The 12,641-nt window shown below is 53.8% G+C and overlaps 2 protein-coding genes across 2 annotated transcripts in view; one reads left to right on the plus strand and one right to left on the minus strand.

Annotated features, from left to right (window-relative positions):
- The window catches only part of VPS37D (vacuolar protein sorting 37 homolog D (S. cerevisiae)), a 9,965-nt gene extending 6,179 nt beyond the window's left edge, over positions 1-3,786 (plus strand). Inside the window, exons 2-4 of the mRNA XM_011976334.1 lie at positions 1,089-1,260; positions 1,683-1,765; positions 2,683-3,786. Coding sequence (XP_011831724.1) covers positions 1,179-1,260; positions 1,683-1,765; positions 2,683-3,045 — 528 coding nt within the window. The 5' untranslated portion in view covers positions 1,089-1,178 and the 3' untranslated portion in view covers positions 3,046-3,786. The remainder of the gene's footprint in view (positions 1-1,088; positions 1,261-1,682; positions 1,766-2,682) is intronic.
- DNAJC30 (DnaJ (Hsp40) homolog, subfamily C, member 30) overlaps positions 3,565-12,641 on the minus strand; it is a 13,624-nt gene continuing 4,547 nt past the window's right edge. Inside the window, exon 2 of the mRNA XM_011976359.1 lies at positions 3,565-3,623. Within this exon, the coding sequence (XP_011831749.1) occupies positions 3,565-3,623 (59 nt within the window). The remainder of the gene's footprint in view (positions 3,624-12,641) is intronic.

A 12,641-nucleotide genomic window follows, 5' to 3' on the forward strand; every position in this document is an offset into this window, starting at 1 on the left:
GGGGGGCACCTGTGCACCCCCGGGATGGCCGCGAGGCGTGTCCTACAGCGGATGCTCCGGGGAGGTGTGTTCCGGGGGGCTGTGTTGTGGGGGGCCCTGGCTCGCACACCCACGTTCTGTAAGGGCCAGAAAGAGAAGGCGCCTTCCACTGGGAGAACTAGGGGCCTGTTTGATACCTGGAGGGGCTGTTGGGGGGTCTACGCATTCTGGGGGCGCAAGAGGGGGCTTTGTGCCTGGCGCTGGGGAGGGGTGGTGGAAGCTGCCGTGTGTATTGCATAGGCCACCGTAAGAGAAAGTTGTATATTTCACGGGAGATAGGCCCGGGCTGGTTGTCTGTGGGGGCAGAAAGGGAAAGTGTGTGTTGAAAGCAGGCGGGCGAGGAGGGGCTTGTGCATCCCACAGGGGACAGATGGAGGGGAGTGCGTTCTCCAGGGGCAGGGAGGGGAGGCTGGGCCCTGCTAGAGACAAGGAAAAAGCCGTCTCCAGGGCCAGGGGCTGCTGTAAGCCCGGAGCAGGGAGGAAAAGGGGGTGTGTATTCCTTGGGGTGTGAGGATTCCACTGGAGGCAGAGGAGGGGGTGGGAAGGGAAGAGGGGGTGCTGTGAGGGGACGGGGTGCAGACACTCCTCTGGAGAGGATGAGCAGGGGGTGGGAGTGTTTTCGGTGCAAACACCTGAGGAGGAAGCAGACAAAGGCCTGGAGTGAGAGGGAAGCTGTCCATGCATGGAAAATGGGGCAGAGGAGGGAGGGGCACTCCTTCGGGACCTGAGCAGACATATTAATTGAAAAATTAAAAATTAACTAACATTTGTAGAGGCCTTTATAGTTTTCCTCACTTAAGTCTCACAACAACCCTTAAGGTGGATGTTTTTAACTCGATTTGTAAAAGAGGAAACTGAGGCCAGAGAGGGAGCTCAGGGCAGAGCCAGGTCTGGTCCTGGCCTGTCGCCGTCCCTTCACCTGTTGGGTTCGCCACCCTGAAGGCTGGGGCCTGACAGGTGCCTTTGGCCTGGCCCGCAGGCACGGTCACCCAGTTGGGTGGACGGGGCAGATCCCCGGAGCGGGCCTCTTAGCTCCTCTCTGCCCGCAGTTCCAGGGCCTGCAGCTGGAGCGTGAGGCCTGCCTGGCCTCCAACTACGCACTGGCCAAGGAGAACCTGGCCTTGCGGCCCCGCCTGGAGATGGGCCGAGCTGCCCTGGCCATCAAATACCAGGAGCTTCGCGAGGTGGCCGAGAACTGCGCTGACAAGCTGCAACGACTGGGTGAGGGCATGTCTGGGAGAACCACCTGGGGCTGGTGGGGGCAGCTGGCCATCCGGTGGGTTGGCCTTGGGAAGTGCCAGGCTCTGATGGATGGGACTTGGGCGGACCTGCTCCTGGCCTCCTGGGCAATAGAGTTGAAGTGAGAAGAAATGGGGAGGGTTGGGTGGGAGAGAGGGGACCCAATACCCAGGGTCCCCCTGAGGTGCTGTGGGGGACAAAGCCTCCCCTGTCTCTTTTGCACTAGGATGAGGGGCAGAACTTTGGTAGGGGCCATATCCACAAAGCGGTCACATGGGCATGGTACAGATGAGGAAACTGAGGCTCTAGACCAGAGGAAAGGGGAATATAGAATCACATGGGGTCAACGGGAGAGTGCAAGCTTGGGGCCCTGGCCTGTCACTCTGTCCCTCTGTGGCCCTCAGAGGAGAGCATGCATCGCTGGAGTCCCCACTGCGCGCTGGGCTGGCTGCAGGCTGAGCTAGAAGAGGCGGAGCAGGAGGCAGAGGTGAGGGGGGGAGGGGTGGCTGGGGGTGGGGGCCAAGAGGGAGATCCATTCTCCGCCACCCCCCAGCTCATTCTTACACCTCAGGCTGGGGAGCCCCTCCTCTGGGAAGCCCACCCTGAATGCCTGGCCCATAGGAGAGCCTAGCATTGCTGTCCGCCAGCACTGGACAGCCAGCAGGGCTCACTTTCCTACCTGTGAATTATTTTTTGGGCTCCCCTGTGACTGGGCCAGGGCAGCGTGGATCTGGGGCTGCAGAGGAGCTGGGGCAGACTTTGTGCTGGGTTGGGAGTGTACCGCTCTGTGAGCTGAAGGTGGCGGGCCCCCGAAGGACATGTTAAGTCTATACTTCACATGTGTCCCTGCCTCTGCTCCTGCTTCATTGCTGACCCAGGTTTGGTGATGGCATCCTTATTTTTGAAGTTAGGGCTGGGCGCGGTGGCTCACGCCTGTAATCCCAGCACTTTGGGAGACTGAGGTAGGCGGATCACTTAAGGTCAGGAGTTCGAGACCAGCCTGAGCAACATGGCAAAACTCCGTCTCTACTAAAAATACAAAAAAAATTAGCTGGGTGTGGTGGTGCATGCCTGTCATCTCAGCTACTTAGGAGGCTGAGGCAGGAGAATTGCTTGAACCCGGGAGGCGGAGGTTGCAGTGAGCCTTGATCACACCACTGCACTCCGGCCTGGGCCACAGTGAGACTGTCTCAGAAAAAAAAAAAAAAGAAGTAGTTAGGAGGACATTTGTCTGCAGTTCACTCAGCAAGTGGTCAGAGGCAGGCCCAGGCTAGAACGCAGGTGCCCTGTCCCCCAGCTGAGGGGTGATCTCCATGGAGAGGGCCTCAGGGTGGGAAGGAGTAAGGACCAGTCTCCAGTCTGTGGTCGTGCCCCTCCCAAGTCCTCCCTTCCCTCCCGGCCCAGGAGCAGATGGAGCAGCTGCTGCTGGGGGAGCAAAGCCTGGAGGCCTTCCTGCCTGCCTTCCAGCGTGGCCGTGCCCTGGCCCACCTGAGGCGGACGCAGGCGGAGAAGCTGCAGGAGCTGCTGCGGCGTCGGGAGCGCTCTGCACAGCCGGCCCCCACCTCGGCTGCTGATCCCCCCAAATCCTTCCCGGCTGCAGCTGTCCTGCCCACTGGGGCCGCCCGGGGGCCACCAGCAGTACCCCGGAGCCTGCCCCCCTTGGACTCCCGCCCAGTACCCCCATTGAAGGGCTCCCCTGGGTGCCCCCTCGGCCCGGCCCCTCTGCTGAGCCCTCGGCCCTCGCAGCCAGAGCCCCCCCACCGGTAGGATCCAGGGTGTGGCCCCCCAGTGGGGGGGCCTAGACAATCTTGATGCGTGGCTCCTCCTCCTCCCCCACTGCCTGGGTGGGGGGAGGGGCAGGCCCCTCCCCCTGGCCTCAGGCAGGCCCTGGCCCTGGCCCTGGAGGCTGAGCTGGGGAGGAGGGCCCCCTGGAAGAGGCCAGAGACGGGGCTGGGGGTGGGTGAGCAGGGCTGTACGCCTCTGGCGCTGAAGACACCCTGCCTTTTTTGTTTCCCTGCCCCGGGGCCTCCAGGGTGATGGACCAGCCCCATGAAAGAACTTGACTCACCTACGGGGGGCCTGGGAAGATGCCTGGGTCCCCCAGGGGCCTTGCCAAGGGGACCTGTCGCACCCCACCACTCCACTGGGCTCGCACAACGCCAAGGCCGCCAGGAGTGTTTTACATCATGTCCTGAGCCTACCTTTCCCCCAAATTCTGGGGCCCACGGCCTAGAAGCCAAGTGGTCAGGCCTTGGCTGTGAGGACAGGGACACTGTGGCCCTGGGGCTACGACGTGTCCACACATGCTCCAGACCCTGGGGCAAGGTAGGCCAGGGGCTTCTGACCTGCGCAGGCGAGAGTGGGCCATCCCCAGGAAAGACCATTCTGTATTTTTCTGTCCCTGTCTCCTTAGAATGGAAGCTTTTTGAGGGCAGGTCCTTGTCTTTGTACGTTCTGTCCCCAGCCCCGCCTCTTAGGGGCCGTCAATAAATGTGATGATGAGGATGACGATGCTGCCAGACTCCTCTCTGCTGTTGCAGCCTCCACAGCTCAGCTCCTGTGCTTCCACTTCCTACTTTTGAGATGCTCTCCCCTCCTTTCTGCCCATGCAAAGCCCAGCTGTCCAGGTCCAACACCGCCGCTGCCTCTTCCATGAAGCCTTCTCTGATTACCAACCCGTGAGAGCCTTTCCTAAATCTTAACTTCCCAGCACTTCCGGTCAGAAGCGCTCACTGCTCCATCTTGGTTCTCCAATTGCCTCTCTTGTATGCACCTTCTTTTCCCTGGTTGCCCGTAAGCCCGATTGGGATGGTACCTGGTCTTCTCTGGCCTGCCAAATGACGGTCCCCACGGAGTGATGGAGGGCATTTTGCAGGACTGATAGCATCTGTCCTCAGCCAGGGGGAACACTAGGTGCCAGTTTGGCTGATGAGTGTGGGACAAGGAGATGGGATATACCCCGAGTCAGCTTAGGTCAAGTCCAGTGAGATGCAGTTTGGCAGGGAGGCGTGGAAGTCTTGCAAACAACAGGGGACAGTCACAGTGTTGTGTGAAGCCCACAAAGCTAATATGGTCTTGGTCCATGTTAATAAGGACATAACTATCTGGAAAGAGGGAGGTGTTGGGGTCGCTTTACTTTTCACTTGTTTTTTACTGGAAGACGAGCCCCTCCCCCCACCCACCCCAAAAGGCACCTTTGGAGAAATAAGGATGAGAAAGTACAGTCAGTGAGGTACAGTTGAGGAATCTGTTTGAAATGTGTGTGTGTGTGTGATGTTGAGCCTTTGAATTTCTAAAGGGTTAGGTCACCTAGAACCAGAGGTCAAAGCCAAGACCTTGTAATCGCCCACCTCAGCCTCCCAAAGTGCTGGGATTGCAGGCGTGAGCCACCGCGCCCAGCCCGAGGCTCTTAAATTAGGGATGAGGCCAGGTGCGGTGGCTCATGCCTGTAATCCCAGCACTTTGGGAGGCCAAGGCGAGTGGATCACCTGAAGTCAATAGTTCAAGACCAGCCTGGCCAACATGGCGAAAACTCATCTCTACCAAAAATAGAAAAATTAGCCAGGCATGGTGGTAGGGACTTGTAATCCCAGCTACTCAGGAGGCTGAGGCAGGAGAATTGCTTGAACCCGGGAGGCAGAGGTTGCAGTGGGTCGACATCACGCCACTGCACTCCAGCCTGGGCGACAAAAGTGAAACTCCATCCCCCACCAAGAAAAAAAGTTAGGGGTGCTCTGTGAGATGGATGGTCCTCATCCCTGATGACATGGGGGCAGCAACTGCTTGATGGGCCTTTTAGAGATGTTGGCTGTCGCTAGAGGGATTGGGCTGTGGGGGCTTTAGAACCTCAGGCCTAGACACAGTGGCCCGCTAGTATGGGCACAGTTCAAGCACTGAGAGTACCCACTTCAGAACCTCCATCCCACCTTGGTCTTGGTTCTACTCTCTTCACTGCTGGAACTTCTGCTGCTGGAGGCCAAGGGACACCAGAACTGCTGAGTTCCTGCTGAGATGACCGAAGACTGAGCAGCCTTGGAAGACCTCTCCCCCGTGCTCTCCTTCTCAGCACAGTCTGGGGCAGGCTGGGCCCCTTTTGCCCTGGCTTCCCGTTCCTGGTGCAAACTTCCAGGGTGCAAAACAGTCTATTCCCACGAAAAAGTACTCTTGCCCCATTTTTCTGAAAATGCATGGGCCTCTGCTTTTTCATTTTTGTTTTTGAGATGGGGTTTTGCTCTTGTTGCCCAGGCTGGAGTGCAATGGAGTGATCTCAGCTCACCACAACTTCCACCTCCCAGATTCAAGCCATTTTCTTGCCTCAGCCTCCCGAGGAGCTGGGATTACAGGCATGTGTCACCAAGCCCGGCTAATTTTGTATTTTTAGTAGAGACAGGGTTTCTCCATGTTGGTCAGGCTGGTCTTGAACTCCTGACCTCACGTGATCGGCCTGCCTTGGCCTCCCAAAGTGCTGGGATTACAGGCGTGAGCCACCGTGCCCGGCCTTTTTTTTTTTTTTTTTGGCTCTCCTTCATGATGGACATGGGGTAGAGTTTGCAACTGAAAGGGAAAAAGGGGCAAAGGTTGGGCAGGTCTGAGCCTTTCTCCACTATCATGAATTGGGGAGCAGCCTTTAGGAGGCAGCAGCTACCAGGTTGAGGCTCCCATCCCCAGGGCAGGTAAGAAGCAGAGAAAGTTGAGACATGGACAAGAGAGGGACTAGGAAGAAGTGTTACCATGGGAACCAGATGGGGTCCTTCAGAAGGCCTCCCACACACCTCGTCTTGCACAGAGCTGATTCTGCTTTAGAGGGGCCGGCAGTGAGACCCCTCTGTGTTCAGCTTCAGCCTGAAAATGATCACAGGCAGGTGAGGATGGACACTACCAGAGTGGAGTGGGCCCAGTTCTGGGTGGCCATGGAAAGGCTTCCAGTTGGGTGGTTTGAAAAATCAACCCCTTTTGCTTCAAGGTACATGGAATATTCTGGAAGGGTCTGGAAGGTATAGCACTCTGGGCCCTTCCTTTTGCCTAAAACCTTCTGGAACTTGCTGCTTCCAGATTCTGGGGGTCCCAGGAATGTCCCTGGCTGTGATCTTCTGTGAGAGAGAACAAACTTGAGGGTCTGCATCAGGGGGCTCATGAGAAAGGTCCTACCTATTAGATACCACCTTGCTTTTACAAAACAAAAACAAAGACGTCTCCAAATAAAACTCCCACCCCTTTTAATAAAAACAGAGCTCCCTGTTCCTCAGGAAAGTCTATTATGTATACCTCCTTGTTTGGGAATCACTAGCTTCTGCATTTTTCTAACCTTCCCCCTCTTGTTTTCCAAATATGAAACATAGTAACATTAAATGTGCTTTTCCTTTTTCCTAACCAATCAAGGCTCACTGAGCTAAGCAGGCTCCAACCAGTGTGGGCTCAAACCTTCACCACTGAATCATGTAGTCCCTGCAAAGCCATGGCTAAGAGCTTGCCCCTGACCTCCCAGGCTAGAGAATCGGATGGTTTCTAAGAGACTCAGCTGGACTTGCTGCAGGTTTATCTCAGCGTATACAAGGATTTTACACAAAAAACGGAGGGAACTGGTGTTACTGTACCAAAGGGCCTCTGGTCGTGTCTAAGCTTATCATTGCTGTAGACCTCTCCAGAGATTCTCCTTGTCCCACAATGAAAATAAGATTTCACTTAACCTCCCTGCATAAAGTGCAGGCTCTTTGCAGCAACATATGATACAGGAATTTGCAAACTCAAATGCCTACAGGGGCCAGGAAGGTGACACAGAGGGGCAAAGCAGTCCCTTTGCAGGAAGAAACACTCCTGCCCCTATTCTTCTGAAAAATGTATGGTCCCTCTTTACTTTTTTGCTTTCCCTCTTGATGGACGCGGGGTATAGAAATGTTTTTCTGCTATGGGAAAAACGGTGCAAGTGTGTAGATAAAAGGCCTTTTACACTTCACCCCTATTGGTGGAAGTGCAGCAAACTGGGGCGTGATGTCTCATCTAAATGGACAAAATTTGTTGTCTTTCTTTTGAGACAGGGTCTTACTCTGTCACCTAGGCTGGAGTGCAGTGATGTGATCATAACTTACTTGCAATCTCGACCTCCCAGGCTCAAGCCATCCTCCCACCTCAGCTTCCTAAGTAGCTGGGACTACAGGTGAGCGCCACCATGCCTGGCTAATTTTTGTATTTTTTTGTAGAGATGGGGTTTTGCCATGCTGCCCGGGCTGGTCCCGAACTCCTGGGCTCAAGGGATCCGCCCACCTTGGCCTCCCAAAGTCCTGGGATTATAGGCGTGAGCCACTGTGCCTGACCTAAAAGGGGAAATGCTACTGAGCTTCTCCCACAGTGCTAATGCAGGTATGTGAACTGCATGGTGGCAGATTTTCTCATTTTTTGAGAGATTAGAAATCTGTTTTTATGGGGACGGTGGCTCATGCCTATAATCCCAGCAGTTTCGGAGGCCGAGGAGGGTGGATCACTTGAGGTCAGGAGTTCGAGACCAACCTGGCCAACATGGCGAAACCGTCTACTAAAAATACAAAAATTAACCAGGCGTAGTGGCACGTGCCTGCAGTCCCAGCTACTTGGGAGGTTGAGGCAGGAGAATCATTTGAACCCAGGAGGTGGAGGTTGCAGTGAGCTGAGATTGCACCACTGCACTCCAGCCTGGGCGACAGAGTGAGACTCCGCCTCAAAAAAAAAAAAGAAAGAAAAAAAAAGAAATCTGTTCTTATGCCCAAGTTTTGAATGTTGGGTAAAGTTGTTTTAGGACACTGTGCCAGCCAAATACTGTCTGCAAAGTGGCTGTGGCCTGTGAACCCCAAATCCCAGTCTGCTCTTCGTACTCCTCTAACAGGCCTTTCCTGCCATTTTTTTTTTTTTGAGGTGGAGTCTCGCTCTGTCACCAGGCTGGAGTGCGGTGGCGCAATCTTCGCTCACTGCAACCTCCATTTCCCCGGTTCAAAAGATTCTCCTGCCTCAGCTTCCTGAGTAGCTGGGACTACAGGTACGCACCACCATGCCCAGCTAATGTTTTGTATTTTTAGTAGAGACGGGGTTTCACCATGTTGGCCAGGATGGTCTTTATCTCTTGACTTCGTGATCCACCCACCTTGGCCTCCCAAAGTGCTGGGATTACTGGCGTGAGCCACTGCGTCCAGCCAATGTTTTACATTTTTGTTTGAGATGGAATCTTGCTCTGTTCCCCAGGCTAGAGTGCAGTGGCGCGATCTCAGCTCACTATGACTTCCTCCTCCCAGGTTCAAGCGATTCTCCTGCCTCAGCCTCCCGAGTAGCTGGGATTACAGGCACCCACCATCATGCTTGGCTAATTTTTATATTTTTATAGAGACGGGGTTTCACCATACTGGCCACACTGGTCTTGAACTCCTGACCTCAAGTGATCCACCCACCTCGGCCTCCTAAAGTGCTGGGATTACAGGCGTGAGCCACCACACCCAGCTATTTTTTTGTGTGTTTATAGTAGAGACAGGGTTTCACCATGTTGGCCAAGCTGGTGTTGAACTCCTGACCTCAAGTGATCTGCCTGCCTTGGCCTCCCAACGTGCTGGGATTACAGGCAAGAGTCACTGTGCCAGACCCTGAAACACCTTCTTTTGTCTAAAGTGGCTGTCCCCTCTCAGGGCTAAGGATGTGAATGTTGAAGGGACAAAGGCAGGATGCGAGAGTCAACCCACCACAAGACTACTGACAGGACCCTAGCCTTAAGAGGCACTGGTGATGTAGCTAGATCCGTAGCGCGGCTGTGACCTCAGGACAGATGGTGAGAGATGCTCTCTGCATGCACTGAGCATGTCTGGCATACGCAAGGTCTTGAGATCCAGGCTCAGTTCTCACCATGGTTTGCAAACGTTAACAGAGGGACACTCAGCTGCTTTGCACAAAACCACGACGGCTGCAAGCTGGACCTGAGAGCTGAGCTGCTAAGGGAAGGCAAGGTGGGTGTTCTCCCATGATTTTGTTTTTCTTTTTCTTTTTTTTTTTTTTTTTGAGGCGGAGTTTCGCTCTTGTTTCACTCTCAGGCTGGAGTACAATGGCACGATCTTGGCTCGCCGTAACTTCTGCTTCCCAGGTTCAAGTGATTCTCCTGCCTCAGACTCCCGAGTAGCTGGGATTACAGGCATGCGCCACCATGCCCGGGTAATTTTGTATTTTTTTAAAGTAGAGACGGGGGTTTCTCCATGTTAGTCAGGCTGGTCTCGAACTCCTGACCTCAGGTGATCTGCCCGCCTTGGCCTCCCGAAGTGCTGGGATTACAGAGGTCAGCCACTGAGCCTGGCCTGTTTTTCTTTTTAGAGATGGGGTCTTGCTGTGTTGCCCAGGCTGGAGTGCAGCAGCTATTCATACACCAGATCTTTACACACTACAGTCTTGGACTCCTGGACTCAAGCGATCCTCCTGCCTCAGCCTCCCAAGTAACTGGGACCACAGGTGCACACCATTGTGCCTGGCTTTCCCTCATGATCTTCCCCACGGGCAGGTGGCAGTGTGTGACTTCATCATGGTGCTGAGGAACTGAGAGGAGGCAAAGGCCAGGACAGGGCCAGCTTTTCTAGTGCACTGAATTCGAGTGTGAACTGAGGTAGCACCACCACTTACCAGCCGTCCCTCTCTTGGCCTGTTTGCACGGGGTCTGGCGACCTTCCAGGAAGCCCAACCGTTTGAAACACAGACCTCTTCCATTTCCAAAAAAGCGAGTGCTGGTGGCCACTCCGAGTCAATCGTGATCCAGTAGGACAGCTCTGTGGCCTGAGGTAAGCTACTCCCAATCAACTTGGTTCATAGAGAAGTGCACTCAATGAATGAAATGCCGGAACCTCAGAAGGAAGAAGGAGAAACCCTACTTCCTCGACACTGGGATCTGTAAAGGCCCATCTCACCCAGCAATAAATAAAAGGGCAACAGAGGAGAAAGAGCAGTTTGGCTCAGAAGAAATAAAGTCCCAGTCAAGCCCAAAGACGACACCACAATTGCCTAGACATGTGCGCCTTTGGTTCCTGTCTTGTGGCCTGCCTCCCCATTTAGGAACCATGCCTGCTGCTCACTTGGCCTCGTGCTATACTTGTACCCCCTCCCCACCGCACTGAGCACAGCCTGGGCCAGGCTGGGCCCCTTTACCCTACTCTCGCATCCTAGGTCCAAACTTCTAGGGAGTTTTGCTTGTTTGTGAAAAACAAAGAAAAAGGACTAAGGCTGGGCATGACTGAGCCATCCTCCACAACCAGGAATTACGGAATAGCCCCTAGAAGGCAGGGGCTAAGGTCATGGCCGATTTCAGCCTCCGCTTGCCAGGTAGCAGCAGAGAAAGACTGAAGCCAATCCGAGTGGGTGGGGGAGAAATGTGACCATGGAAACCTTTTGGGGGTCCTTCAAAAAGCCTCCCACACATTCCCCTTTCCATGAAGAGCACAGGCTGCTTCAGGGCAGGCAGGGAGTGGGGCTCCTCAGAGGTTAGCTCTGGCCTACAAAACCCCAAGGCGTAAAGGGATGGCCATTATGGACTGGGCCTTGTTCTGGACCAGGGGAGAGGCTTAGGGTTGGATGATGGTTTTTATACAATACTTTGCTTAGAGTTTCATGGAATGTCCCAGAAGTTTACCTTAGTCTGGACCCACCCCTAGTCTGAACCTTCTGGACCTTTCTATGTACCCTAGGTTCTGGGACTCACAGGGAACGTTCTTGGCTGGGATCCTGACTGAGAAAACAAACTTCAGAGGTGGAGCTCAAGGAGCCCATGCTATTAGACCACTAGTGCTTTACAAACCCACATCAAAACAAGGCCACCTGTTTCGCTAGAAGAAAAAGCCCCTGCCCTACTGTTTCCATTGTGCCTGCTTTATTGGTTGAGAAGCACTAGTTTCAGAACATTTTGCTAAACTCCACTTGGTGTAGTTTGTTTTTCCAAAAAAAAGTCTCTGTCCTGTTTTCCAAATATGAAACATAGTAACAATATATGTTCTTTTAAAAAGTACATATCCCCTCCCCCCAAGTACAGGCTCACTGAGCCAAACAGGTCTGAACCAGATTGGGCTCAAATCTTTTTTTTTTTTTTTTTTTTTGAGATAGGGTCTGGCTTTGTCGCCCAGGCTGGAATGCAGTGGCAGGATCGCAGCTCACCGCAACCACAGCCTCCCAGGCTCAAGCCACCCTCCCACTTTAGCCTCCTGAGCACCTGGGACTACAGGCACTTGCCACACCCGGCTAATTTTCGTGATTTTTGTAGAGGTGGGGTTTTGCTGTGCTGCCCAGGCTGGTCTCCAACTCCTGAGGTCAAGCGATCCACCCGCCTCAGCCTCCCAAAGTGTTGTGCCAGGCCCCAGATCTTCACTATTGCATCATATGGTCGCTGCAAAGCCCTGACTAGGAGCATACCCCAACCTCCAAGGCAAGAGATAATCGAATGGTTTTCCTTTTTTTTTTTTTTCCTTTTCCGGATAAAGATTGGCACCATGATGGAATGGTTTTCAAGAGGCCAAGTAGGACCAGCTGTGGGTTTATCCCATTCTACCTGAGGATTTTACACAATATATTGAGTGCAGGAATTGCATGCAATTATTGCACTCAGTAATATACCAAACCACTCCTAGCTTTCTTTAGACCCTAGACTTGGGCCCTCATCCTTCTCATAGACCTCTTGCGAGGATTTTCCCCTTTTACAGATTTACACTCAGTCCGGTGCATAAACACTTGAGCACCTACAATCTCACAGCCAACTCACTGCCGACATCCAGTGACTCACAGTTAAGAGAGCTACAGCAGCAGCTCTGACCAAAGTGATGACCAACTACTTAACATGAATTAGAAACAGAGCGGAAAAAACAACACACCTTTAGCCAGCTCTGCGTTAAGAACCAAGTCTCCACCTTAAACACCAAGCCCCCGTCCCTCAGTAGTCCTGTGTACTCCCAAAGCCCCAAAGTTTACTGCAGCCTCAAGCAGCCTCGTCTAAAAAATTAAGAAAGGGCCTGTGATAAGCATTGCAGGTTAAACAGGAACAGGGACTCAAGCGCAGAGTTTGTCACTCTGTTTCTGGGAGGGGAGGGGCTGCACAGTGCGCAATGGGGCTGGTAAAGGGAGAGCCAGGTGACAGCCACACTGTCCCAAGGATGAACCTGGCCCTGCTAGCATCGTGCTGTAATCCCTATGGATTAGAACTATGGCTAATAGGCCGGGCGCGGTGGCTCATGCCTGCAATCCCAGCACTCTGGGAGGCTGGGCAGGTAGACAGCCTGAGGTCAGCAGTTCGAGACCAGTCTGGCCAAGATGGTGAAACCCGTATCTACTAAAAATAACAAAAAACTAACCAGGTGTGGTGGCGGGAGCCTGTAATCCCAGCTACACAG

The sequence above is a fragment of the Mandrillus leucophaeus genome, unplaced genomic scaffold, assembly GCF_000951045.1.
Source record: "Mandrillus leucophaeus isolate KB7577 unplaced genomic scaffold, Mleu.le_1.0 Scaffold164, whole genome shotgun sequence".
NCBI lineage: Eukaryota > Metazoa > Chordata > Mammalia > Primates > Cercopithecidae > Mandrillus > Mandrillus leucophaeus.